This window comes from Parasteatoda tepidariorum, chromosome 9, assembly GCF_982258835.1.
Source record: "Parasteatoda tepidariorum strain Cologne lab strain chromosome 9, Ptep-v5.0, whole genome shotgun sequence".
In the NCBI taxonomy this organism is placed as follows: Eukaryota; Metazoa; Arthropoda; class Arachnida; order Araneae; family Theridiidae; genus Parasteatoda; species Parasteatoda tepidariorum.
In genome coordinates, this window is record NC_141763.1 from 76,383,948 (window position 1) to 76,408,935 (window position 24,988).

The following is a 24,988-nucleotide window of genomic DNA, read 5'->3' on the forward strand; positions in this document are numbered from 1 at the left end:
GAGACGATTCTGCCACGTCTGGAAGGCACCCTGGAACTTCTCGACAGGAATGCTTCTCGGGAACCTTGTAACATGAGCTTGGATGTTCTCCACCGACTCCCAGTGCTTTCCCTTCAGCTCTCTTTTCAGTCGGACGAGCAAAAAAAAGTCACACGGCGCCAATTCAGGGCTATAGGGAGGCTGGGGCACCAACTCATCAATTTCAGCAATTCTTCACTGCACAAAACTCGAACTTCTTTTTGCTCCTCCGTCAACACCTTCGGCACAGACCTTTCGCATTTGCAAATCCTCCGTCACAATCCCATGTACCACACATTTTGGCAAGTTTAGGGTGTTAGCGATTACCTGAATGCTTAACCGACTGTCTGACTTCAAAACTTCACGCACATGCTGGACGTTTTCATCGGGTCGGGCTGTTGTTGGGCGTCCAGAACGAGGCTCGTCGGTGACTTTCTCCCGACCCTCCTTGGAGGCCTTGTGCCAACTTCCACACTGAGATCTCGAAATGCATTCCTCCTTAAAGTCGTCTTGAAGCATGTGATGAATTTCCGTTGCACTCTTCCCAAGTCGCACACAAAACTTTATCACGTACCGCTGTTCCAGCGAACGAAAACTCCATCACGCCGTGACTCGATCGGAAAAAAAGACTTTGCGCAAAGACACGTCCTACCACTCCTACTGCTCGGAGCGACCTGAGACCAGGCTTGTTTGGAAGAACAAATCCCCCACCACATTTTTTGACCTATCTGAATGCGCTGCGATTAATAGTCGCGTCACAATAAAATCATGCGTATTACTTTCAGAATGCACCCTATAGATAGACCAATTAAGAATTATGAAAGATAGACAAAGGATGGATAGACCAGTTAAAACTATCAAGAGTAAAACATAATTCAAGATAAACGGGAAAAGGTGGTTTAACAAAAATTTTTATCAATTGAGGATAAAAGATGGACAAAAATGATAAAGAAAAATTACATAGTTTTTCTAAGATAATCGCAATACCCGTATATCGTAGCATCATTACCAACAACTAATGATGAGTGATAAGGCACTTCACTTTTATTTCAATAAAACTTCATTAATATCCTTTTCAGCAATTCACTTACCAAATGTTGTATTTTGCCAAATATATCCCGAAAAGCATGTATCTAAGTAAGCAAAAGAGAGAAATTTACAATTAAATTATCATAATCTTACAAAAACTCAGATAAGATTAAAGAAGGTATGTAGAAGTGCCATGCTCAGATGAGCTAGATGCAGATCAACAGTACGAAGAAACCCGATTCATATGCCAGCCAAACACGAAAGGAAAAATAATACTACAATTAGACGCTGAAAGCAAGCAAATAACAAGATTTGACAAAAGCCGTAAGTTTGTTCAACAATAACAAGACTTTACAAAAGCCATAATTTGTTCATGGGTACAAGTACAAAGAGCATCAAAAAATAAAATGATTTATACATGCTAAAATGTTATTTGAACAGTTCAAGGAGCTCATGTTAAGCATGTTAATCCTCCTAGCTTAAAGCCACTAGACAAATTTCTACTGAAATTCCTCTGTTAGATATTACTTTCCAATAAAAAATTTTCATTTCTCAAATTGAATTGGTAAAAAGCATTTTTTTATGCATGGACATCAGCAAGTAAAAAAATTTTTTTTAAAAAATGCCACTACAAACGATTATAGGGTTAATCCGTCGGACACCCCCCCCCCCCACAAAAAAGCAACCTTTCTCCAAATTAGCATACAATTTAGATTGTGTGTTTGGATTTTTTACACACAAAATATGGCAAACAGTTTCAATCTGAATGATGTGGTCATGAAAGTTTAGTCAAAATGAGAATTTTAAATTTCTTTTTCTGCAATACCTCTAAAACAAAGAGCAAAACTCCTTGAACTATTCTTCCTTTTTTTCAGCTCATTGTACTATGTCCTTGCAGGTTATTAACAACAGACACATTGTATAACTTTAGAACAACACAAAACATAACAAAATCAAACTTTAAAAAAGATGCAACGGAAGATGTCTCATACTTCATTATTTCACACTTTCAAACACATTGCACATATTACGCACATATTTATTCAATATGCAACATCAAAACGTAATCATTAAGAATATAAAATTTGCAGCACACGAGATATAACACAAACACCACAAATTTAGCATGCTTAAAATGATGCATATAGACAGAAATCGTTTACAGATTTGCATAACTTACTTCCATCATATTGTTTACAATAAATTTCTACAGTTTATTTGGCTCATTTCACCCACAGAATTCCAGAATTCACCAGACTTACATTTAAAAACTTAAAAAAGAGATTCTTAAAACAGAAAATTGCGTTTTCAAATAATAATAGGAGCTGCTTGAGACAAGAAGAACAAATGTTCAATCAAAATTAAAGCAAGAAAAGAAAAATTGCACTCAACAAAACAATTATCATTACAAGACACAAAACAGCCATGATAAGACTTACAGGTTCAGCAAAAGCATTGTCCCAAGTAACAGTGGCCCAAGCATGTGGTTCTTGATTACCATGAACAATAACAACAACTGGCAAGGATAGAGTCTAAAATTAAAAATAATGAACTTTTTTATCAAAATGAAACCAAATAATATATAGAAATAAAAATAGTTTGAAGGGGAGAGCAAATTTATTACAATTTTAAATCTTGCAAATTCTAAGATGAATCTCTACAAGATAATACATTACTCTATAAAACAATTCAAGCCATGAATTTAACTCTATTATTAATAAATAATTTATAAAAATATTATTTTAACTTATAATGTACAATAGACAAAGCTTCTATTTTTTTTAAATATATATATATACACACACACAGTCGGACTTTGATTTAACGAACTTCCATTTAGCAAATTTCTCTATTTTGCGAATTTTTTCGAGGAACCAAGAACATTTTAGAAATTTCGTAGCAAACTAACTTCCAAATAGCGAAGTGAATTTTCCATTTAACAAAATTTTCTTTGGGATTCACTTTCCCTATTTCCCACAATATTTCAGAACATTTCAAACTTGTTAATGCATTTTATGAGGGAAATCAACTTAAATTGATTTTCGAAGCCACTTAACTTTTAGAGAAAGCGGTAAAATCGCTTTCCCTTTTTGTTAGCACTTCAAACGAAAAACTCAGGCAAAACTAACAGATTTTATCAGTAGCAATTCAACTTGAGAGCGTATGCAGTAGTGCATGTTTTAAATTACTTTTCAGTTATAATTTTATACAGTAAATTAATACAGCTATAATTTAATACATAAATTTAGTTTTTTAGGTTAAAATGTATGTATCATGATAGTGTAACACTGGTAATGTTTTGCTCTATTCCTGCTTTCCATGCAGATTTCTTTTATGGCCAAAATTTATAAAATAAATAGTTAGATACTAGTTTACAAGATAAAGGTGTATTAATTGCTATTTTAATTATGTCTAGCGTTTATGAATTTAAAACCTGTTTTGTGTTGTTTAAGTAATTCAAAAAATGATTTTCTATTTAACGAATTTTCCATATAACGAACTTATTATCGGGAATTAGCAGCTACGTTAAATAGAGGTCCGACTGTGTGTGTATATATATATATATAAAAGCCTTAAAATTTAGCAAATTCAATTTTAAATTAAATAAATAAATAAAAATACATTATTTCTTTGTGAATTAAATAACTTACATTTTGAGTTGTGCATTGCATTACAACTTGCAATGGAGTGCATAATTCAATCCACGCATACGATATATAAAAATTAAATATTTTTTTACATAAATCAATGACCTTAAAGATTTAAAGTTCTTCAAAGAAATGATCAGGAAAGATAATTTATTACTTACCCAAACTTGAAATACAAGTTCACCACCTCCAACTTTAAATTGAGATTGGAAAAGCAGGGAAAATTTTTCATCCATCACAGACTGTAATATTAATATAAAAATGAAGCACAGATATTCTTTTAAAACAAAAAGTTCTTTTTTTTAATTAACATCAAAATATATGATAAACATAAGTTTATATTTGCTCAACAATAAAATATTTATTTTTTAAAAGAAATAATAATGTTTTAAAAGAATAAAATACATTTAGTTTTAAAACTTGTGATAAAATATAAAACCAACATATGCTAAAGAACATTATATAATAAAATATTCTAGTTTTTCAGATAAATGTATTATTTAAGAAAGTAATATTAAAAAAATAAGGGTTATAAGTTAGCCTTTACTTAAAAATAGATCATTTTTATGTTTTTAAATTAAATATATTAAAATTTGCAGTTATTGATAAAATGTATCAAACACAAAACATTTTGCTAATAATATTTAAAAAAAAAAAAAAAAAAAAAAAAAAAAAAAAAAAAAAAAAACATTATAGTCTTTCTACGATTTGACTTACCTCAGTGCCTTTCTTCTCAGCTCGTTTAATCTTTCTTAATTGCTGAAAATAAATGATAAAATTAGTTGTGCAAAATTGATTTAGTTACAAATGCATTAGTAAAACAGCTTAAATGATATTTTAACTACAACAGCAACGAAGTAAAAATGAATATTTCTTAGCTGTTATCGCTTTCAAAAATGCATAAAATATTAGAGAAAGCTAAATATTTTGTAACAAATATATTAGATCTTTAAAAGAAAATATTTCAATATTCCAGCAACATTACATTTCAGTTAAAGAGAATCACTGATTTGTTTTCTTGTTACATTTATGCCATGGAATTATAAGAAGAGAATCACTGATTTGTTTTCTTGTTACATTTATGCCATGGAATTATAATGAAAGTGCTCTAAATTTATCTCTATGAATCAGCTTAATAAGAGCGATGATACTATATGCCAAACACGAATTTTGTTAACTTTAAAATAAACTTATGCATTGGATATTGCTTTCTACAAGTCATTACATGCTATATGAAAGTAGTTATTAATATTAACAGGGGTGATTGTGAGCCCAAGTTAAAATTCCGGAAAATTTCTTGAGTTAAAAAAACAAAAAACAAAAACAGTTTAAATTGAAAAATAAGAAAAACATTTGAACAAGTTTTTTTCTCCTTTTTCTCAATATTTCTTAGTTTACTCAAAATATATTTAAAATTTTACACATCCCTATACCATTTACATATACCTATGATGACCTGGAGAAGTAATTAAAATTTACAAATATGTCTTTCTTTCTAGAGTTTGTGATTATAACAACTATTTACTGATAAAAAATTAATATTAATCATGAATATAAGCTAATAAAGTACCTTTCTGGCTCTCCCTTACAAACAAATAAAATAAACTGTGTTTTTAAGTTCCACCACTGAAAATTTGATTTCCGGAAACTTCTGTGATCAATGATTTTTTTGAAACTTCTGGACCTTCGATCTCCGGAAACTTCCGGATCACTGATAGCAAAAATTCCGGAAATCCGGATTTTTTCCGGAACACAATCAGCCCTGTATTAACATCCAAAAGTAAAGCCTTTCCGTTGTGGACCCAAGGAATCAAAGAAGTTGTAGCTCCCCAATCTCTTGACCAAGTACATGATGGCGGCAATGTGGTCAGAATTGTGCACCACCACTAGCCTATTCTTTCCAAACCAACTTGTACCCATTAATTTGAAGCTGGTGAACTTCAATCAGCTGAGGATCAAACAAGCAATGCTTCAAAATGTAACTCAGTATTTTAACTACTAAGTCAGTAAGCTCAATGTTAACAGTATATTCTAGTTGATGTAAGAAGAAACATACACAAGTAGAAAAGCATGGCCATTAAGTTCAGACAAAAAAGCAATACCGTCATTATCATACTTCAATCCAGTCTAAATTCTAAAATATTTTTTGTCATAATAGTACATTATTTGTCATCATAAAGGAGTTGCCTTAGAAATTTGTTAATACATAATTATTAATATATTGTATTATTTTCTACACCAGAAAATAAATTGATTTTTGGATTAATACAGGAAACTACTAAATATGTTATAACAAAAATTTATCAATATGAAAGAGCCAGAAGTTTACAGACAACATTGTAACTGAGATTAAATTAGATTATTGCTGACCCTGACAAATTCTGAACTTGCCATCAAATAGAGCTCCGTCCCACTATCGAAAAAGGGGCATGGTAAACTGGGCACAAATGAAAATAGTTCACTCTTGTAGTAAAAACAAAAAGAGAAAAACTACCTACTGTCTTTTTTTAATGTTCTCAGCACCTTATTTGTATCTCAATAACACATTTGGAAGAAAATTGATCTAAAGGCTATTTAGGAAATTTAAATAACATCATGAAGGATTATAATTTAAGAAATATATATTTCAACCATATATGTTTGAACTTCATCAGAGATAGCTCCTGATATACAGTGAGGCAAAAAAATGGACCATCCTGAAAAACTTTTGATCTAATGATCGGATCTTGATGATTAAGGACTCAATCTAAAAGGTTCTGAAGGGTGACCATAAATATGCTGAGTAATTAGTGCAGACGATATTTTAAGTTACGAATTCAGACAGAAAAATGTACTTTCCCTGCATAAACATACCTTTTTTAGGACATATTCACATTTCTGATCGTTAAAATATATGGCGCAGCCAAGCAGTAATCTGCGAAATATGGTTCCCATAGTTTGGTCAGGAAAGCTATCCAAAGTTTGGACATTTTAATGTTAGTTTAACGTTTTAAGTATTACACCATATGTCAAGAACTTTTAAAGCGAATTAAAAGATTTTGTGCACAATTATACAATCCGTTCATCCAACGATAATTCCATACATAGAATAAATTTTAGTAAATATTTATTATTTTATTAAATAATAGTTGAAAACTTCTTGAATCGTAAAGTATACAATTTTTTACGTCATTTTGAAGTACGAAATTTTACATGGCAAAATACAAAATGTGATCGAAATCGGTTGAGTTGTTTCTGAGAAATAAAATTTTAATAAATTCTAAAAATTAAAATTAAATCTTTCAGGAATTATCTTGGCACAGATTCAACGAGTATATTCAACGAGAGAATGAAAAGTATTTTTGTTCTCTGAATAAATATAAACATACAAAATTGACTTTTTCAAAGGATTCAGACGTCTGTCCCCCAAAATATAAGGGATAGCCGCTATCTGGGAAATATGGTCCCCATAGTTTAGTTAGGAGATCGCTTTTAAGTCTGGACTCCTTAATATTAATTCTACTTTTTATGTATTTCGCCATATCACCAGAAATTTTTCACACTAAACATGCCAGCACTTTACAATACAACAAACAATAACTGGAATGTTTAGTGTTAAGCGAATTGAAACATTTTTTCTTACAATTACAAAATTCGCTTATTTAAAGATAAATCCTTACAAAAAATAAATTTTAGTAAATATTTATTACTTTATTTAATAATAGTCAAAAACCTTCTTTAAATGTATGGTATACAATTTCTTATCTCATTTTAAAGTATGTAATTTTACACAGTAAAATACAACATTTGAGCAAAACCGGTTGATGAGTTCCTATGAAATCAGATTTTAAACATACTTCTTTAAAATTCGATTTCTCAGGAACCATTTAGTCGATTAGTGATTAATCCATTTGTCATGCAAAATACATACTTTAAAAAGACATAAAAAATTTTATACCATATAATTAAAAAACATTTCTGACTGTTATTTAATAAAATAATAAAAAGTAACTATTAAAATTTATCTTTTACATGAAATTATCATTAAATAAACGAATTTTATAATTGTGTGAAAACATTTTTCAATTCACTTAAAAAGTTTGATATACAAAATAAGCAAAAAGTAAAAATAGCATTAAGAGGTCCAAACTTGGGACCGCTCTCTTGGCGAAAATATGGGGACCATATTTCCCAGATAGCTGCTATCCCTGATATTTCGGAAGTCAGAAATCTAAATCTGATGCACTAATTAATTGGCAAATTAGAGGTCACCCTCTTGACCCATTAAGTTTAAGTCCTAGAACGTGAAGATCCGATAATTAGATCAAATGTTATTCAAGATGATCCATTTTGTTGGCGTACTGTATATTTAAATCATATTTATTAGAAATAGCCCCTGATATACACACATAACAAACCAAAATTAGCCTACCATATTTCTGAAACTGACACTGAGTTGCCTGGTGCCTTGATGATATTCCATAGTTCCAGAATTGTTCAAGATTTCACCACTTGCATCGCTAGAAAATTATTTAAAAAAATATTAAAAGCAAACTTTGATAAAATGAAAAGCTTTCTGAAAACACAAAATCTCAATTTAAAACTTTCTGCACACATTGATTAAATCTTGTAACTAGTTTCAACCCTTTTGTCGCCACCCCATTTTTGCAAAATTTAGTTGAAAATCACGGATTTTCGGAAAAATTTTTAATTTTCATAGTACTTTATATTGATTCTAAGGGATAAGTTTGATAACAAAAAATTTTGATGTTTGATTTTAAAATTGCATTATACGAATTTCAAAGTTTGATTTTATAATAGCATGAATACCAATATTAGTGTTTGATTGTAAATTTGCATGAATACAAATTTCGATTTTAAAAGTGCATAAATACAAATTCTGATGTATTATTTTTAAGTGACTTGAAGGCGAATCATAATATGTACCATATATATCAATAAGTTCAAATATAAATGCAGATCTGCACATTTACTAAAAAATATTGAAATTTGCACCTGAAATAATAATAAAATACTTTGAGTACTTAGCATATAAAAGTAATAGTTGAAAAAGAAAATTATCTTAGGTTCAAAAAAAAAAATAATAAACATCATTCATTTTCAGAAAATGAGTTTTGTAGAGCTAGGCTACTGACAATGTCAACCGTCATCTATCTAAAGGTACCTCCAGATAGAATAGAGTTAACCTGCCTTATATACTAGTGAATGGGAACTAAATTATAGTGGTAGCTATGCTACAATACTCTCCCATCAGAGTTTTATCTAGAATAGAATTCAATGAATGAATATCACGAATTGACTCATTGCTGTTTTGTGAGACATGCATTAGGATCACCGAACTTTAAATCCTAGTCGAGAGAGTTATATAAAGATCAAGGTCGAGTGCCTGGTCTCTCCTATGTTGCTATTAGCAGTCTAGTGAGCACATGCGCCTGTTGCGTGTGATCAAGAGTGAGTAACAAAAAGAGGAGGACAATGTTGCAGTCACAAATAGCAAGTCAACTGTTCACTGCATTGTATCCATCAAAATAGATGTGTTCATATCGAAGTGGGCAATTCTGTTGAGGTAGGCAAGTTCAAATCACGTCCAAAAGTTACCAATGTGGAGCTAGGCTACCAACAATGATGACCCATCATCTATCTACAGATATCTCAAAGATAAAATTGAGTTAATATGTCTTATATGCTAATGAATGTGAATTCAATAATTGTAGTGGTAGCTACGGTATAGTTTTGCAGTGCTTTCAAAATTCTTTTTCGCTTATTAGGATACCTGATACCACCATTCTATGTTATCATTGCACCATCACAAATTAAGTTAGTTCTTTATCAATACATTAAAATTAAATCATTGATACAATCCCAACCACGTTGGCAGATGCAAATGCTTTTGCAAAGTCAAGACTATTCACCCCTTTAAAAATCAAAGCCCACGATCAAATAAATTATCTTGACATCGATAGGAAGACAGCCACTACTCTCATCAGAATAAGAACAAAACATCATAAAAACATGAAAATTTCTACAGATGGGACTAGAAAATATCAAAACTGTGGCAACTGTCTTAATGTGGAACTGACAACATATCATGTTTTTAACTGCCCTGCAGTCGCTGCAGGCCTTCACCTCTTAAACTACCCCACAGAAGAGGATTTGTATTCATTTAATGCCATAGAAATAACAAAAACTATTCAAGCACACCATGAAATATGATTTAATAGAGGATACGACACCATTTAATTTTTTTTTTTTTTTTCATTTCAGCCAAATCAATTCTTTAAAAAAAGTTTCTTTTTTTTTCAGAATAAACAAATATTTTGTTTATGCATGCGCAATACAACTAAGTATAACTAGCTATAGCAATTATTCCTTTATACAACTATAAACTATGCTCTAACAAATTAATATGAAAACAAAAATTAAAAATTTACTGTAACTTTAAAGTAAAATAGTAGAACTAATATATTGCTATTAATATACTGAATTAGTAATACCATCGGATTGTACAGAACTGATAAATCACAATTAAAACAAATTAAACAATAATTTTGTTTCATTTGCTTGTTTTAATTGTGATTAAAACAAGACTGCTAATAAAACCAATGATACAATTATGTTCTTCACAAATAAAACAAACAATAGAATTTTGGGGAGATAAAAAAAAAATTCTCTCACCCAGGAGCAACTTTGTCATTCTTTAATAGGGCAATGGCTTGTGATTCACTGAAACGAAGGCAAAATGAAAATTCATTACATCTTATTTTACTATGATATATATCAAACAAAGACAACAGAAAAAACTTCAAATTTTAAAATTGTAATATTTTTAACTGATTCACTTACAATAAACACAAAGAAATATACACTTATAATTAGCATATACAATTTGAGCAAATTTTTTTTTTTTTTTTGAATATACGGCAGTATTAATTTTTTCATAATGGCTTATCAACTTATAAAACAAAATTTCTATTTTAAAGACCTGACACAATATATTAATTTTATTAATTTGTATTAACATAAATTCTACAGCAAAAATGACAAATTCTATTAGAAATTCAACTCACAGGCTTAATCAATAATTAAAATAAGTGCTAACTAATAATTTTGGCAAACGTATACTATATTTTTCAATAAGAAAATTCATAACCACAGACAATTAAGATAAAGGGAAAAAAAGAAGAAAAAAAAGTCTATGGACATAATATCTTATTTTAAATTATACCTAATGATCGTAACCCTGACTTGAGGAGGAGTCATGTAAACACTTAATTTAGAGCCCACAAGGAGTCTCACCGTAGCAGTAAATCTAGTATTTGTCTTCATAACTTGAGGAGGTTGCTTTTCTATAATAAATGTGCTGTAAGGGAAAAAATATGATCCTTTTCATTGTGATAGAGATGAACAGATACATAAAATAATTATTTTCTAAAAAAAAGTAAAATGAAAAAAAAAATTTATAAAACTTTTTTTTTTATAGCACACACATAAGCAATATTCACAACATAATTCCAAAGACATAAGATAATTTAACAATTAAGATTACAGATATATTTAAATTTTTTAAGTGTTGTCAACTTTAATTAAAAAAAATTTATTTATAAGCTTTTTAAGAAATCATTTATAAATAAGTGAGAGCTAAAATGCAACAAAAAATTAAATTAAAACTCAATAATCTTAAAAAATCAAAATTGTGTTATCTCTTCATATTATACCAAAAGTAGCATAGTAAAACCTTATTTTATAATTGTATAACAGTCAAATTTTATTAACACAATTGAACTAACAAATCATGTTCTGAACATATACACCACTAAAATTCACATATTGAATCCACAATTGCAAATAGCACACAAGTATTTTTAAATCAAATACTATAAGGAATGAATACTTAAATAGATTTAAAAGATGAGGATACATAGATTTTAAAATTCAGAATAAATATGGCATTTAAACAAAAGGAATAGAATATGTTAATATTTTGGTACCATATTTAATTTGATTAAATTTACACTATTCTTATAATACAGTAGAGAACCAATTATCCGGGATGCTCGGGACCATTGCTATCCCGGATGTCTGAATTTCCCGGTTTTCTGGATCGACCAAAAAGTGTCGTTAATCGATGTTTTATCGAACCCAAATTACAAGGAAAAAGTGTAACACATTTTAAAGTAAGAGAAAAAAGAAAACCACTCCCAAAATTAAAAACAAAAAAATGGTAGAAAAATAACATTTAAAAGAATAAAAAAAATTTGCAAGTTTAGACAAGAAAAGCAAGTTTAAAAAATACAAAATTCTCATATTTATTTTTAAAAAATAATTACAATTCCTAAACTAACTAATATAAATAAAACCAATGTTTAAATAACGCAATATATTTCATACCTAATTATACAGGGGGGAAAACAATAAAATAAAACGAAAACTTATTAATCTAAATAAAAACGAAAATTATCGAACGGAAATGATAGTTAAAAAAGGCACTAACATAAATATTAAAATCCGGAACAAGGCAAGATCAATAAGATCAACGGAATTAAAAAAAGAAGAAGAAGAAAAAAACCTAATGATAAAATTTATGAATAAAAAGAATTAATCTATTGAGTGCGAAATTTATTGTGAAAAGAAAAAAAATCAAATGCAGTGGAATCAGAAAAACAAAACTTAAATCTGCTGCATAAAATAATCGTATGTTTAAATTAATAAACAATTCTCCTTTTATTTTTATTTTTTTATAAAAACACAATTTTTAACGAAAGCAGATGTGATTCGATATCAAGAAAAACTTGCAAATGATACCGCACTTCCAAAGAATCAGAATTTATTCAAGAGAAAAGTATTTTATTTTTATTAATCAATTTGTTAATAGATGTCAAATAGGTAAATATATTTTTCTCTTTTATCTTCTGTTCACTGATATGCATGTGAAATGCATTTTCCACACCCCCTTATAAATCAAAGAGAAAACGAAATCAGCATGCCACTCCTTTGAGTTTGATTGACGGCCTAAGAGAGAAAATAAAACATTCATCCCTTCCCTGCCTCCCCTCGAATAGAAGATCTTCAAGGTCATGGAAGAAATGACGTTTCTCGGGGTAAACGGGGGGAAAAATTCTCCCCTTCCTCACATTTTCCTCTACACAACTTCAAGGATGAGCTCAATTTCTACTATTTTTCATAATCGTTCTAGTTTAAAATGGCGGGGAAACCGAGCAAAATTTTTCCCGGTTTTCTGGTTTCTCGGTTATCTGGATACCAGATAAATGGTTCTCTACTGTACTTATCACCACACAATTGTATTGATCATTTTAAATTTCTTTTATTTTGTCAAGTTTCTGCCAGTTTTTTCTAGTGACCTGGTCAAAATAGGTTACTGACAATTCCATTAAAAGTCAAACACAACAATTTATATCAGAGTTGGAATTCCAAAAATAGTCCCACCTCTGACATAAACTGTTTTGTTTCATGGCTATGCAAATATAAAAAGTGCCAGTTTTTGAGATTATATAAATAATAAATAAATAAATACATAAGTTGGCAAAAATAATAATTCAAAAAAAGTATCTTTTTCAGTAAAGAAAAGTTTAAATTAGTTTTAAAAAAAAAAAATTTTTAAATATAAAACATGATTTGCATAACAGTTAATTAAAACATTCAGTTGCATTTATTTTATCTTGGCAAGTATCTTGTCTACAATAACATTGATATATAATTTATGTCTGAAGTGTTATAGTTAAGGTAGAATTATAGAATTAATTAAAGCAATAATTAAATAAACTGATGGAATTTGTTTTTGTTTTTATTTATTATTGTATAAACCAGAAATCAAATATTTCATAACAAAAATTCATGTAATAACTATAACATTGTAACATTGATATATAATTTATGTCTGAAGTGTTATAGTTAAGGTAGAATTATAGAATTAATTAAAGCAATAATTAAATAAACTGATGGAATTTGTTTTTGTTTTTATTTATTATTGTATAAACCAGAAATCAAATATTTCATAACAAAAATTCATGTAATAATAATATTTGTTTTACTTAACAGAGGAAGAAATTTAAAAGCACTGATTTATAATTGTACTGATATTTTAACTTAAAACGATTATCATTCTACGCCCCCATCATGCAACTTAAAACAATGTTCATCGAATAATTAGTTTATGAACATTTTAAATTATACGATGATATATGGACAACTAATCGAAGTTTCTTAACCAACTTGATGTTACCCAAGTTTAAAACTAAAATGTAAATAATTTCCTCATAATACTGCTTCATCATTGCTCTGAATATAAACAAAAACTATTTTTGAAGCATACAAATAGGTTTTACCTCTCTCAAACATACACAAAGCAGAGCTTGTTCATTACGTAATATAACCCGTTGAACCTCTTTCTTTGCTTCAGAAATCACCTCACATATAAGACAAACATGAACATTCAAACATAAAGAGTTAAGCGGCTCGGCCACATTTTTGTTGTGAATTATGTAATAAAACACATTTAAATGAGAGAGACCAAAAATTGGGCTAAAAAAATACTAATCATTATTTTTAATTATTAAGTAGAAACTAATTACCTTGTAACAAGTGAAGAAAGTAAATTAGTGATTCTAGTATTCAACATTATTAAATTATCTACAACAACTTGTCCGTGAGCATTCATGGGGACTTGACCGCATATATTTTCAAGTTGTTTTATTTGATGCCTATTTTGCCAGATAATATCAGCCAGGGCTTCACACCTAAAATAAAAGTTGAAAAGTAGAAATTGATTCAAATTATTTATAAATGATAACTCTTCAAACACTATCTGTGTCAACATGCAAGTTAAAATAAAGCTCCTAGATAAACTGCTAAGCTGAAATTATTAAAAGTAAAAATAAATACGCTATAATACACAAAAGTGAACTAGAAAATGTTCAAAATCAGCTAACTGTTTAACTATTTTTTAACATTGATTAGAATAGTGTTTCTTTGTCTTTATTTTTTTATTTTTTTTTATTTTTTATATTGAACATTGGCAATTGTTCAAAAACAAGTACTAATGTTGAATAATACTAATGTTCATGTAATAGAAATACTAACGTTCATTAGTTATAGAAAAAGGTTTGCATTTGTTAGGCGTGTAAGCATCAGTATGCAAAGAATCTAATCAATGATTTACAAAGCAAAATCTTTTGGTAGTTTCCTCAATTAACCTACATAATTTCAGTACTGTTGCTGCACTATAGCTCCAATGCTTAATTGGTCGCGTTATTCATAACAAAACATAAGGAACTTGACATTCTCTTTATTGTTTAACTGTAGACAGTTCAGAACTAATTAAATTATTAAAGAGTTTTTTTATTTTCTTTAAAAAAAACTTTTACAGAAAATTACAATTTCTATGAACATTTTAATTATTTTTCTATCTTAACAACGTGAAAAAAATAACTCTTAAGAAGTTAATAAAAAATTTCACATTAAATCAAAGCTGTGTTCATATTAACAGTTTTAAATAAGTTGTGCTTGATTAGCATTTCAGAATTCATTTATTAATTTCCTCTTTAAACTTGAAATCTCCTTATATCAGAGATCATAATAACTGAGTTTGATTAAAATACATTACTTTTGAAATTGTCTATTAAAGTCAGGTTGGCCAATCAGCAGCATACATGTCAAAGTATGGCACAGCACAGTTTTAACAGTGAAACACAAAGACTTATTAAGAAATTTTCAAAAAAATTGAAAAAATAATATTACCTTCAGAAATTAGTTAAAATCTGTAACAACATTAACATACATATCATATTGAATTTTGAATTTTTTTTCCCCTCAAGAATCAATTTTTCAAATGTACACTATTTGGATCCCAAATATTGAAAACATACCCTTGGATCAAGTAATAATTGTGAGCAAACATTCTTTACTTAGAATATTTTGAACATAATATAATCAAAATATTTTTCAACATTATTTGACATACATCCATGACACCTACTTTTGTCAGTATCTGGAAAAAACTAATTCTAATATAAGAAAATAGAAGACTTAGTAAAAAGTAAATAAATAAATTTAAAATGAAACGTTTATGTGTTTTTTTTTATTGTTTACTTCTGTTTTTATTTATTGTTTTAACTTAAATTTAAACGATTCTGATATAATGAATTATCCCCGACATATTATGAAATAAGTCATTTACGTAAAAATCTCATTATCAGCCTACAAAAAAAATTTTTCTTCATTTCCATATATATTTTTGTATGTTTTAAAAGTAGGAAGCGACATGCATAATGAATTTTCATTCCAAAAGTGGCACTCTTCTCAAAAAGGACCGCCTTTGCATTAGAAAATTCTAAAATACTCTGAAAATAAACTATTTTAATATATTTTGATGATGAAATCGTTTAGAAACAATTGAAAATATTTTACATGCAACAAATAGGGTTATCACAAACATTCACATGAGTATTTACTAATTAAACATCACCACAAACAAATCTTTAGGAATGAAAAAAATATTTTGATGAAATTAAAATTATTAATTAACAAAAACTTTCCTTTTATTAAGACTTCATTTCTTGAAATAGAAAGATTGACTTGTAATCTACTAATATTAAACATTTTCAGATAGAAATTACATGAAAACTCAAAATACTAAATTATTTACCATTCTTGTATTTGATCAAGATTATTTTCAAAAGGAACTCCATTGCCGGCTAACTGCTGACCTCTTTTCCATCTTATTAATTCAGTATCCAGAATCCTTTTTTGAAGTTCACTGAGCTCCATAAATGTTTTTTGATATTGATCAAGAATTGTCTAAAAAAGAAATACATTCATTATGCCATACGATAAAGTAAATTAACTCATAGGGTATCTTTACATGCTATAAAAAAAAACTTCAAAACAATAGAAACTGCACAAAGAATATTTACAAATCTTACTTTTCCTTACAATAACAGAGTGAGCATTAATTAATGCATTTTGTGCAATATTTTTATCAAAAAAGTTAAAAGATAACAAGGAATTTTAAATAAAGTTACATACCATTCTTATACGAAGTAGTTCTTGTATTTTTGCCCGTATACTCTGGTCAAACATTTCCTTCTCTTTCGTCAGTTTTGCAATTATTTCTTGATTTTGTGTCATTTGGAGTTGTGCTAAGTATAGAAGAGCAAAATTTCAAATATAGAAAAAACATTAAGTTTATATATAAAACTAGGGGGCTCCGCCCCCTGCTCGCTACCGCTCGCCAACCCCCGAGAATTGCTACGCAATTCTTCTTTGTTTGCTTCGCAAACAAATTTTAATACATTTATATAAGGATTTAAATGCGCAGCAGAGCATAAGGGATTTTATTTAACAATGTACTAATCAATCAACTTAATAATCAGTAAAATACAAAATTTTTAGTAATTTGCAAGGAATTCTATCATGATAATGAGATTCGAATACATATATATTAGAAGTTATTATAAGGGCATTAGCCGGAACTGAAGTTCCGTTACCGAAGCACGTGTGGCAGAGCAGATTTGATTCAATTCAGAGGGAATCATATACTGGATGCCGGACGCTCCCTTTAGAGTGCGTCACCCCCCCTATTAATTGACATTCAAATTATAAAAACAAAAATAAAAAACAATCACAATTTACCATAATGGTTATCAAAGAAAAAAACTATGCAAAAAAATAAGATATTTACAAAACTTCTGCATAAACAATGTTCTTAAAGCAACATGATTAAATTCAAAGGGAATCATGTACTGGATGCTCTCTTTAGAGGGCATCACCCCCCAACTAATTTACATTCAAATTATAGAAACAAAAATAAAAAACATAATAACAATTTACCATAATGGTTATCAAAGAAAAAAATATGCACAAAAATAAGATATTTACAAAACTTCTGTGTAAACAATGTTCTTAATTGAGGAACTTTCAATGTCACTATTTGCACCAACAATCTTAATTTTTATCCCAGACATACTCCGGCACCTTGATAAAGCAACATATAGTTGGCCATGGCCAAATAGTGGAGAATTCTGGTCTATGTAAAGGCCAACTTTGTCAAAAGTCTGGCCTTGAGCTTTATTGATTGTCATAGCGAATGCGAGTCTGACTGGAAATTGCGTGCGATGCAAAACAAAGGGCAACTCTTTATTATCACCAGTATTTAAAGTAATGCGAGGGATGCAAGCTGAACTACCAGCTTTACTTCCAGTCATAACTGTACAAAAGAGAACATTTTTAGTTATTTTCCGTACAATCAAACGTGTACCATTGCACAATCCATCGGCAATACACAAATTTCTGATTAGCATCACTACAGCTCCAACTTTAAGTTGAAGATTATGAAGCGGTAATCCTGTGATATTGACTTTTGCCAAATATTCTGGCTGAAAGCGCAACATTACACTTTCATCGTCCGTTTCATCACCATCACATGAAGTAGCTTTATCATATGAACGGCATTCAATAATATTGCCGGGCAGTTTTTGTAGGACGGCACTGTTAAGTTTATGAACTTGATCATTTAGTGGAGCAAGAAGAACTGAGGTGCGTAATACATCTTCAGTTAGTATTTCACCGAAAACTTCACTAATTATGTTTTCACATAGGAATTCACGAACTGTCAGATGAGATACTGAACCGTTTCCAACAGTAAGAAGCCAATCACCGAAGCTTTGTGCTGTAGCACGCATATTTTTGTTAAGCGAAAATCGCTTTACTGTTTCCCACATCGGCAAACATTTCATTGTTCCATTCACAATTTGGTGTTTGCCTGCTCTTTTGATAACCGGCAAAACTTGTCTAAAGTCACCGCCAAATAGAAAGCATTTCCCGCCAAATGGTGCTTCGGATTTCAATAAGTCTCTCAGGGTGACATCAATTAATTTAAGAGCAACACCAGGTATCATCGAGGCCTCATCCCAGATGAAGAGATCTGCATTGACTAATAAACGTTTAGTCCTTTTGTCCAAATAAATAGGGCTAAGTTGTTCTTCTGCTGATGGCATTGTCAATGGCAGCTTAAAAATCCGATGGGCTGTTCGGCCATTTGGTAATAATATGGCTGCAATGCCTGTCCAAGCCACACATATAATGTTTTTATTTAGATGCCTCTGGTGATGGTATAAGCATTTGTATAAAAAAGTTTTCCCAGTACCACCTGGGCCATCGATAAAAAATAATTTGTTGGAATTGTTAACATCATTAATGCAATTTATAATTTCTTGAAAGGCTTGTTTCTGTTCAAGGTTAAGTTTCGATATCATATCTTGAGAAATTTTGAGATGCTGCTCTGAAGAAACTTCATCAACATTTGATGGTTCTATCGTAACAACAGATGGTAATCCATAGTCAGACAAAGTTTTGTCCTCACTGTTTAAACGGCTTTCAATTTCCAGAAGGCACTCATTCTCATTTGCATCTTCACACATGTAGCTTTTAAATTTATCCCACAACTGAATGGCATCAATTTGATTGCAAGCCAATAACAAATGTGAGAAAAAAACGCAGAGCTCTTTGGGCATCATAAAATGAACCACTTCTGTTAACATTTCCTCCATTTTATTGTCCCCATCACCAAATCCCAAAGTATAAGCTGCTTCACGAAAAGAGTTGAACGTTACGCCATCAACTGTTCGCAAATCCTCAAATGATACTGGACCACAAACATGATGTAGCAAATATTTTAAGAAGAATCGTTCACTGTCTCTGGGTGAAACGGCATACATGCGAACAACTATCTTATTATTTCCACGTTGCCTTTTCCATTGGCGATCTTTTTGTACCCACACATAATGCTTTGGGATCTCGATATATTTCAAAGATTTTGCTTCCACATCATTCTCATTCAACTGGAAAAAACCCATCAACTGAGTTACAGAATTCACAGAATTTATGGCATTAACTTCTTGACCCTCTTGAAATGTTACCTGTTGATTACCAGGCAAATGTACTGGCAATCTAATAACTGTATGGCTGTTGTCATGCATCGGCAATTCCAATAAACGCCAAGCTGCCTCCATTGAGCTTACATATCGGCTATCGATGAACTCGTCAACTTCATTTCTTAATTGTACTCCATTATCATCATTCGAAATTGTCACCTTGATTCTGTCGTGCCCTTTGTTAACATATTTAAAAATGTATTTGTACGCCATTACACTTCCACAGTACTCCACATTGATATGACAATTGTATTTCAGAAGGAGATAGGCATTGTAGGGAACAACCATCGAATTATCGACAGGAATTAGCAAGTTTCCAATACGTTTGTTATAGAAATGCATATCACTCCTGTTATCTCTACGTCTATATAAAGGAAAACCATCACCAGACATATCCGTTTCTTCTCGAAAAGCGAAAGGAAATTTTTTTGTACAGATGCCACTTGTTTTGTCATAACATGGAGTTGCTTCACTATGTGGGCCATGTAACATATGTTTGGACACTTTTTGATGCAGATTTGGAAAATTATCTTTTGGAGGTATTTCAGCACAGATAAATCTATCAATTGATGATGGGGTCAGCAATTTGTCACGTGGGTTGAGAATGAATAAACAATGGGCATGTGGGAGACCTCTCTTTTGAAATTCAATATTAAAAGTATAGCCCATTATTTTGCCAAAAACCTTTCCTGCAGCTATCTCTTTCACAAACTCCTCAAATCTGCAATAGAATGCTCGTACAACAACATGTGGAATGTCACTTGCAGTGAATCCTGTTGGAAGTTGACTCAAGTATTCTCTAATTTCTGGCCACTGTGGATTTGCTGTGAAAGTTACAAACAAATCAGGTCGTCCGACATCTCTTGAGAGAGCCATACAATCTTCGAAATGCTGCTGCATTGCTCTCGGACTGCCAACAAATGATGATGGAAGAATGACAGCTCGCCCAAGTCGTACAATGTCTGAGGTATTGGCGGAACTATACTGCACATGATCAATCAGCCCTTGAAGTGTTTCTCTCCGAAATAAATTCTGATGACTTTTGATATAATTCAGCCTGTTCCACTCCATAGTAATGTAACCATGTAGAATATATTGCTGGGATAAACGACCAGCAGAGGTGAAAATGTTAAAGTCTCTAAGCACTCGCAACCGCCATCCAAAATACTGTACAGCAGTAACACGACTTGATCCTGCATTATTTGGTACATTTAGGGAATAACCAGGATCACCTGATGGAAAAAGCAATGGGAAAACCATTGGTTCCACATGATGAGACAGTTTATTCATCTTTTGACACACAAACTGGTGTTTTGGGTATGCGATAAATTGTACATGATCGGGTATTAAACCTTCAGCACCTGTCACAACAACAGCCGACACTTCAGCAGCAGCACCAGATGTTGGAAGATTATAACGTCTGCCATCAGTAGTGGTCAACTTGTGAAATTCAAGGCGAACACTCTCCGTAGGATGCCTCTTATAAGCTTCAAACAGCGATTTATACACTTGAGCGTATGGGTTTAGCTGCATAACATCTTGAATGATTTTTAAAACACTTGGTTTGCAGCGCTCAGATGTTCGGCAGGCCAAAGCAGTTTCATTTTCATGGATATAGATTTGAGCAAAACGTGGTTTTTCATTGTTCGCTGGCTTGATGCTGGTTGTGGCCATTGCGTTAACTTCCCCACGAAGAGCAACACAGCTTATACCTTTAAATTGAATTTCTTGGGTTGCACAAAAAGCTGCCATAGCAAAAGACGAATTGTGAAAACGTATATTTTGCCTGAAATTCATTGAGTCATTGTCATTTCCCAATAAAAGCTGTTTCAAAGTTTCTGGATACGGATGAGTTGGGTTCAGCTTTATCTTACCATTGTGATAGCAATTGTGTTTTATTCTTCCATGCTCTGCTACAAAGGATAGTGCCCTGCAATGAGAGCATTCTACAGACATAGATCCAATCAAAAGAGGTGGACAGTCATCACTGTACGATTCTCCCAAATACTGATTTTCATCTATTTCTCGAAGACGATTAGCTGCCCTACTTCGATTTTCTCTTTGGCGGGCATTAGTAAGCTCTCGATTATTTTGTCGATTTATTCTTCGACGCTCTTGTTCATTTTGACGAAACGTGGGATCCAATCTCCGCTGTCTGCGATATTCTCGATCGCGATCTGTCCTGTCAGACATTATACTGAAATTCCAAATGATTGAAATGAGTTGAATAAATAAATGTGATTTAAAATTTAACCATTTTAAGGTAAGCAAGCCTCAGTAAGTTTTATAATAGCAAACAACAAAAATGTAAACATTAAAAGATATCAATCACTGGATAGGCATAAGAATGATAAGATAAGATGAGATGTAATCAGCAAAAAAGCTTTGACGCGAATGCCTTCTCTTTTCTGATTGGCTTAAAACTGCATCCTCGCTTGGATTGGCTACTTCTTTCATACTGTCACGTGATACCTTAGATTTCATTGGCTGGTGGACACCATCACTGGATTTTTATATATAGTTAGAAACTTACATTAACTGAAATATTTTAAATTGAATCCACTTCATAAAAGATGAAACTTTATGAGGTGGTAAAATTTCTTTTTTTCAAAACTGGCAATATTAAGCATTTTTTTAAAACAATTTAAATTATAAAATTTAAATAAGTATGTTAACGTTATTAAAAGTATTTAATAACACAATTTTAACATGAAATGAAATTAAAAAACATATTTCAGTCACTCAATTTTAAAATTTGATTGTTATTTCTATACCCGTTTTTGTAAATTAATAGTTTTATCTCAGCAATTCTTAAAAGTAAATCTACTATTTTTGTAAAAACAATAACTTAAAAGAAGAAATTACTTAAAATATTAATTAATTTGTTCTGCATCTTTTTTTTGTTTATTTATACAAAACTTTTTCACAATCTTTAGAGTATTAAGACAATTCCATAAAGGAAAAAAAATAAATTCATAGATGTTTTGAATTCTGAAGTTGAAAAAAAAATAAAATTGGATATAAATAATTTTAAAAAAAGTACAGACATATGAAACCTGCGGAAGTTAGAAATAAAATCAAATCTTTGGCATAAAGACAGTAATAAAAAAAATAAAAGTTGCAGGTATGTATTGTGAGGTAATAAGCTTTACCTTGTCGCTTTGAGCTTTCTTGATACTGTATAACAAATGCTTCTTGACCTTGAATAATTTTTCTAAGTTCATCGCTTGTTTGCTACAAATATTTGTAAATAGAGATATTTTCAAAACAAATATTTATTACTAAGTAAATATATTAATAATAGTAACAAATATGCTAGCAAGAATCGGAAATGAATATTTTTACCAAGTAATATGTCAAAACTACCATGATATGCAATTAAAAATAAATAAGTTTAACTTCTTTAATGAGAAAACTTGTCCCTTATGTTATAGTGACTTTAACAGAAATTGGGTTAAAAAAAATGACATTACTTAGCTAAGAAATTTATCACATGAATAAATTAAATACAAACTCTTATTTGATATTAACTATTTTCGGATAGGTGAATATAAAACTTTTCAATTAAACTGGGTGGTTTGTTAAGCTTCAAACATTAAAAATAAAAAAAATTTAAAAAAAAAATTTTTTAAATTTAATAATTTTGTTTAGATTGACTAATCAATTCAATATATTAATATTTCTCTATCATAAATTAATTCAAACATTTAAATAATCTGGAATATTTAAATAAACACATCAATAACATTAAAAGAGAAAAATTATTTAAAAAAAATTCTTTAATTTAAAAAAAAAACATTTAAAAAATAAATAAATTTAAAGCCTAAAAAAATATTTATATTATGATGCACTCTTGAATTACATAGATTATAATTAACAAAATACACATTTGCATTTTAATATGCAAAAATTTCTTACCCAAGTATAATGCCTTAGTTTTTGTAAGGCCATGTTAATTTCCCACACAGCTCTAATTCTTACCTGAGTATAAAGCCTCAGTTTTTCTAAGGCCATGTTTATTTCTTGAGTTGGATCAGGAGGGAGTTGCATAGCACCAGCAACTCCTCTTAAGAACTAAAAAAAAGAGAAAAAAAACTATCATCAAGGCTTTAAAAAAAACATAGCAAATCGTAATTAAAAGAACCATAAATACAAAAAAAGCCTTTTAATTTAAACACAAATTTAGAACTCTTAATATTAATTTTTGGGTATTTGGAGAACTAAATACAATTTATGTACACAAATAATTAAAAGTGTTATGTGATAAGTACATTGATATTTACAACTAACAAATAGAATAATTTATTTTTTAAAAAGTAAAATATGTGTTCAGATTATTTTCCAAGAATTAAATCGATAAATTTTATTGCAAATGTTTAATCTATTATAAGGAAAAGGTGCTTCAAAATGTTATTATTTTAACACACTTTTGACATTTTTAAAACTAATAATAATAATAACACTTAGAATAACACACCACTAAATAAGTCTCCAGTCTGACACATAAATGGCAACACTGCAAACAGAACCACATGACTTCTGGAGTAGCAACTTCCAAACAATAACGTCAAAATTTCATGACATACTGATTATTAGTTTAAAGATTACAAATGGTTTTAATGATCCTAGTTTCATTATTTTTAAGAAAATGGATAAAAAGAATTTCTAAATAAAAGGTTTTTTGATTGGGGAAAATATTGTTAGTGGCTCGATAATCATTACGGAGACTTTGTATCAGAGATATCAACTATCATTGACTGGTATGCTGAAATTACAACATGCTGGTCGTCCAAAATCAGCAGCTGTTCCACAATACAGCAAAAAAGTTCATAAAATAGTTTTGAAAGACCCTTAAGTAAAGTTGCCTTGAGATAGCAAACACTTCAAATATACAGACAATAGTGCGTTTACAACTTTAAATGGAAATTAGAGCATGTGCAAATTGCTTTCGGAATGGGTGCCGCTATTACTCACATCAAACCAAAAAGAGCAACGTGTTGCCGATTTAGAAAGCTGTTTAGAACAATTAAAGCTAGATAAAAAGGATTTCTTGCTTATAAATGAATCAAAAAGATCCTCAGCTCAGTGGACAGTAACAGGTGAAAGTCGTTAAAAGCAACCAAAAACTGAAAAGTCAGCAGGGAAAGTTATGGCTTCCATATTCCATAAAAAATTTTCAAAAGCAAATATTATATGGCATTATTGGTTCAACTGATTATGAAAATCAAGAAAAAAGATGCAGAGAAAAAGCTTTTCACCAAAACAATGCCCCTTGTCACAAGCCAATGAAAATGATGGTTGAATTGAACAAATTACATTGAATTACTTCCCCACCCACCACATTTT

The 24,988-nt window shown here is 30.2% G+C and overlaps 1 protein-coding gene across 8 annotated transcripts in view; it reads right to left on the reverse strand.

The window, feature by feature from the left end:
- Positions 1-24,988, reverse strand: part of Stat92E (Signal transducer and transcription activator Stat92E) — a 52,664-nt gene that overhangs the window by 18,085 nt on the left and 9,591 nt on the right. For 2 of the 8 annotated variants that reach the window (XM_087152159.1, XM_087152155.1), the window contains exons 5-16: positions 23,624-23,716; positions 22,795-22,876; positions 16,737-16,849; positions 16,357-16,508; positions 14,285-14,449; positions 10,921-11,055; positions 10,371-10,418; positions 8,107-8,194; positions 4,413-4,454; positions 3,857-3,937; positions 2,487-2,579; positions 1,110-1,151 (exon numbers count right to left, since the gene is read on the reverse strand). In XM_087152159.1, the coding sequence (XP_087008285.1) occupies positions 1,110-1,151; positions 2,487-2,579; positions 3,857-3,937; positions 4,413-4,454; positions 8,107-8,194; positions 10,371-10,418; positions 10,921-11,055; positions 14,285-14,449; positions 16,357-16,508; positions 16,737-16,849; positions 22,795-22,876; positions 23,624-23,716 (1,134 nt within the window). Of the gene's footprint in view, positions 1-1,109; positions 1,152-2,486; positions 2,580-3,856; positions 3,938-4,412; positions 4,455-8,106; positions 8,195-10,370; positions 10,419-10,920; positions 11,056-14,284; positions 14,450-16,356; positions 16,509-16,736; positions 16,850-22,794; positions 22,877-23,560; positions 23,717-24,988 lie in introns of all 8 variants that reach the window. The other 6 variants (XM_087152157.1, XM_087152153.1, XM_087152160.1 and 3 more) reach the window with 3 other exon arrangements.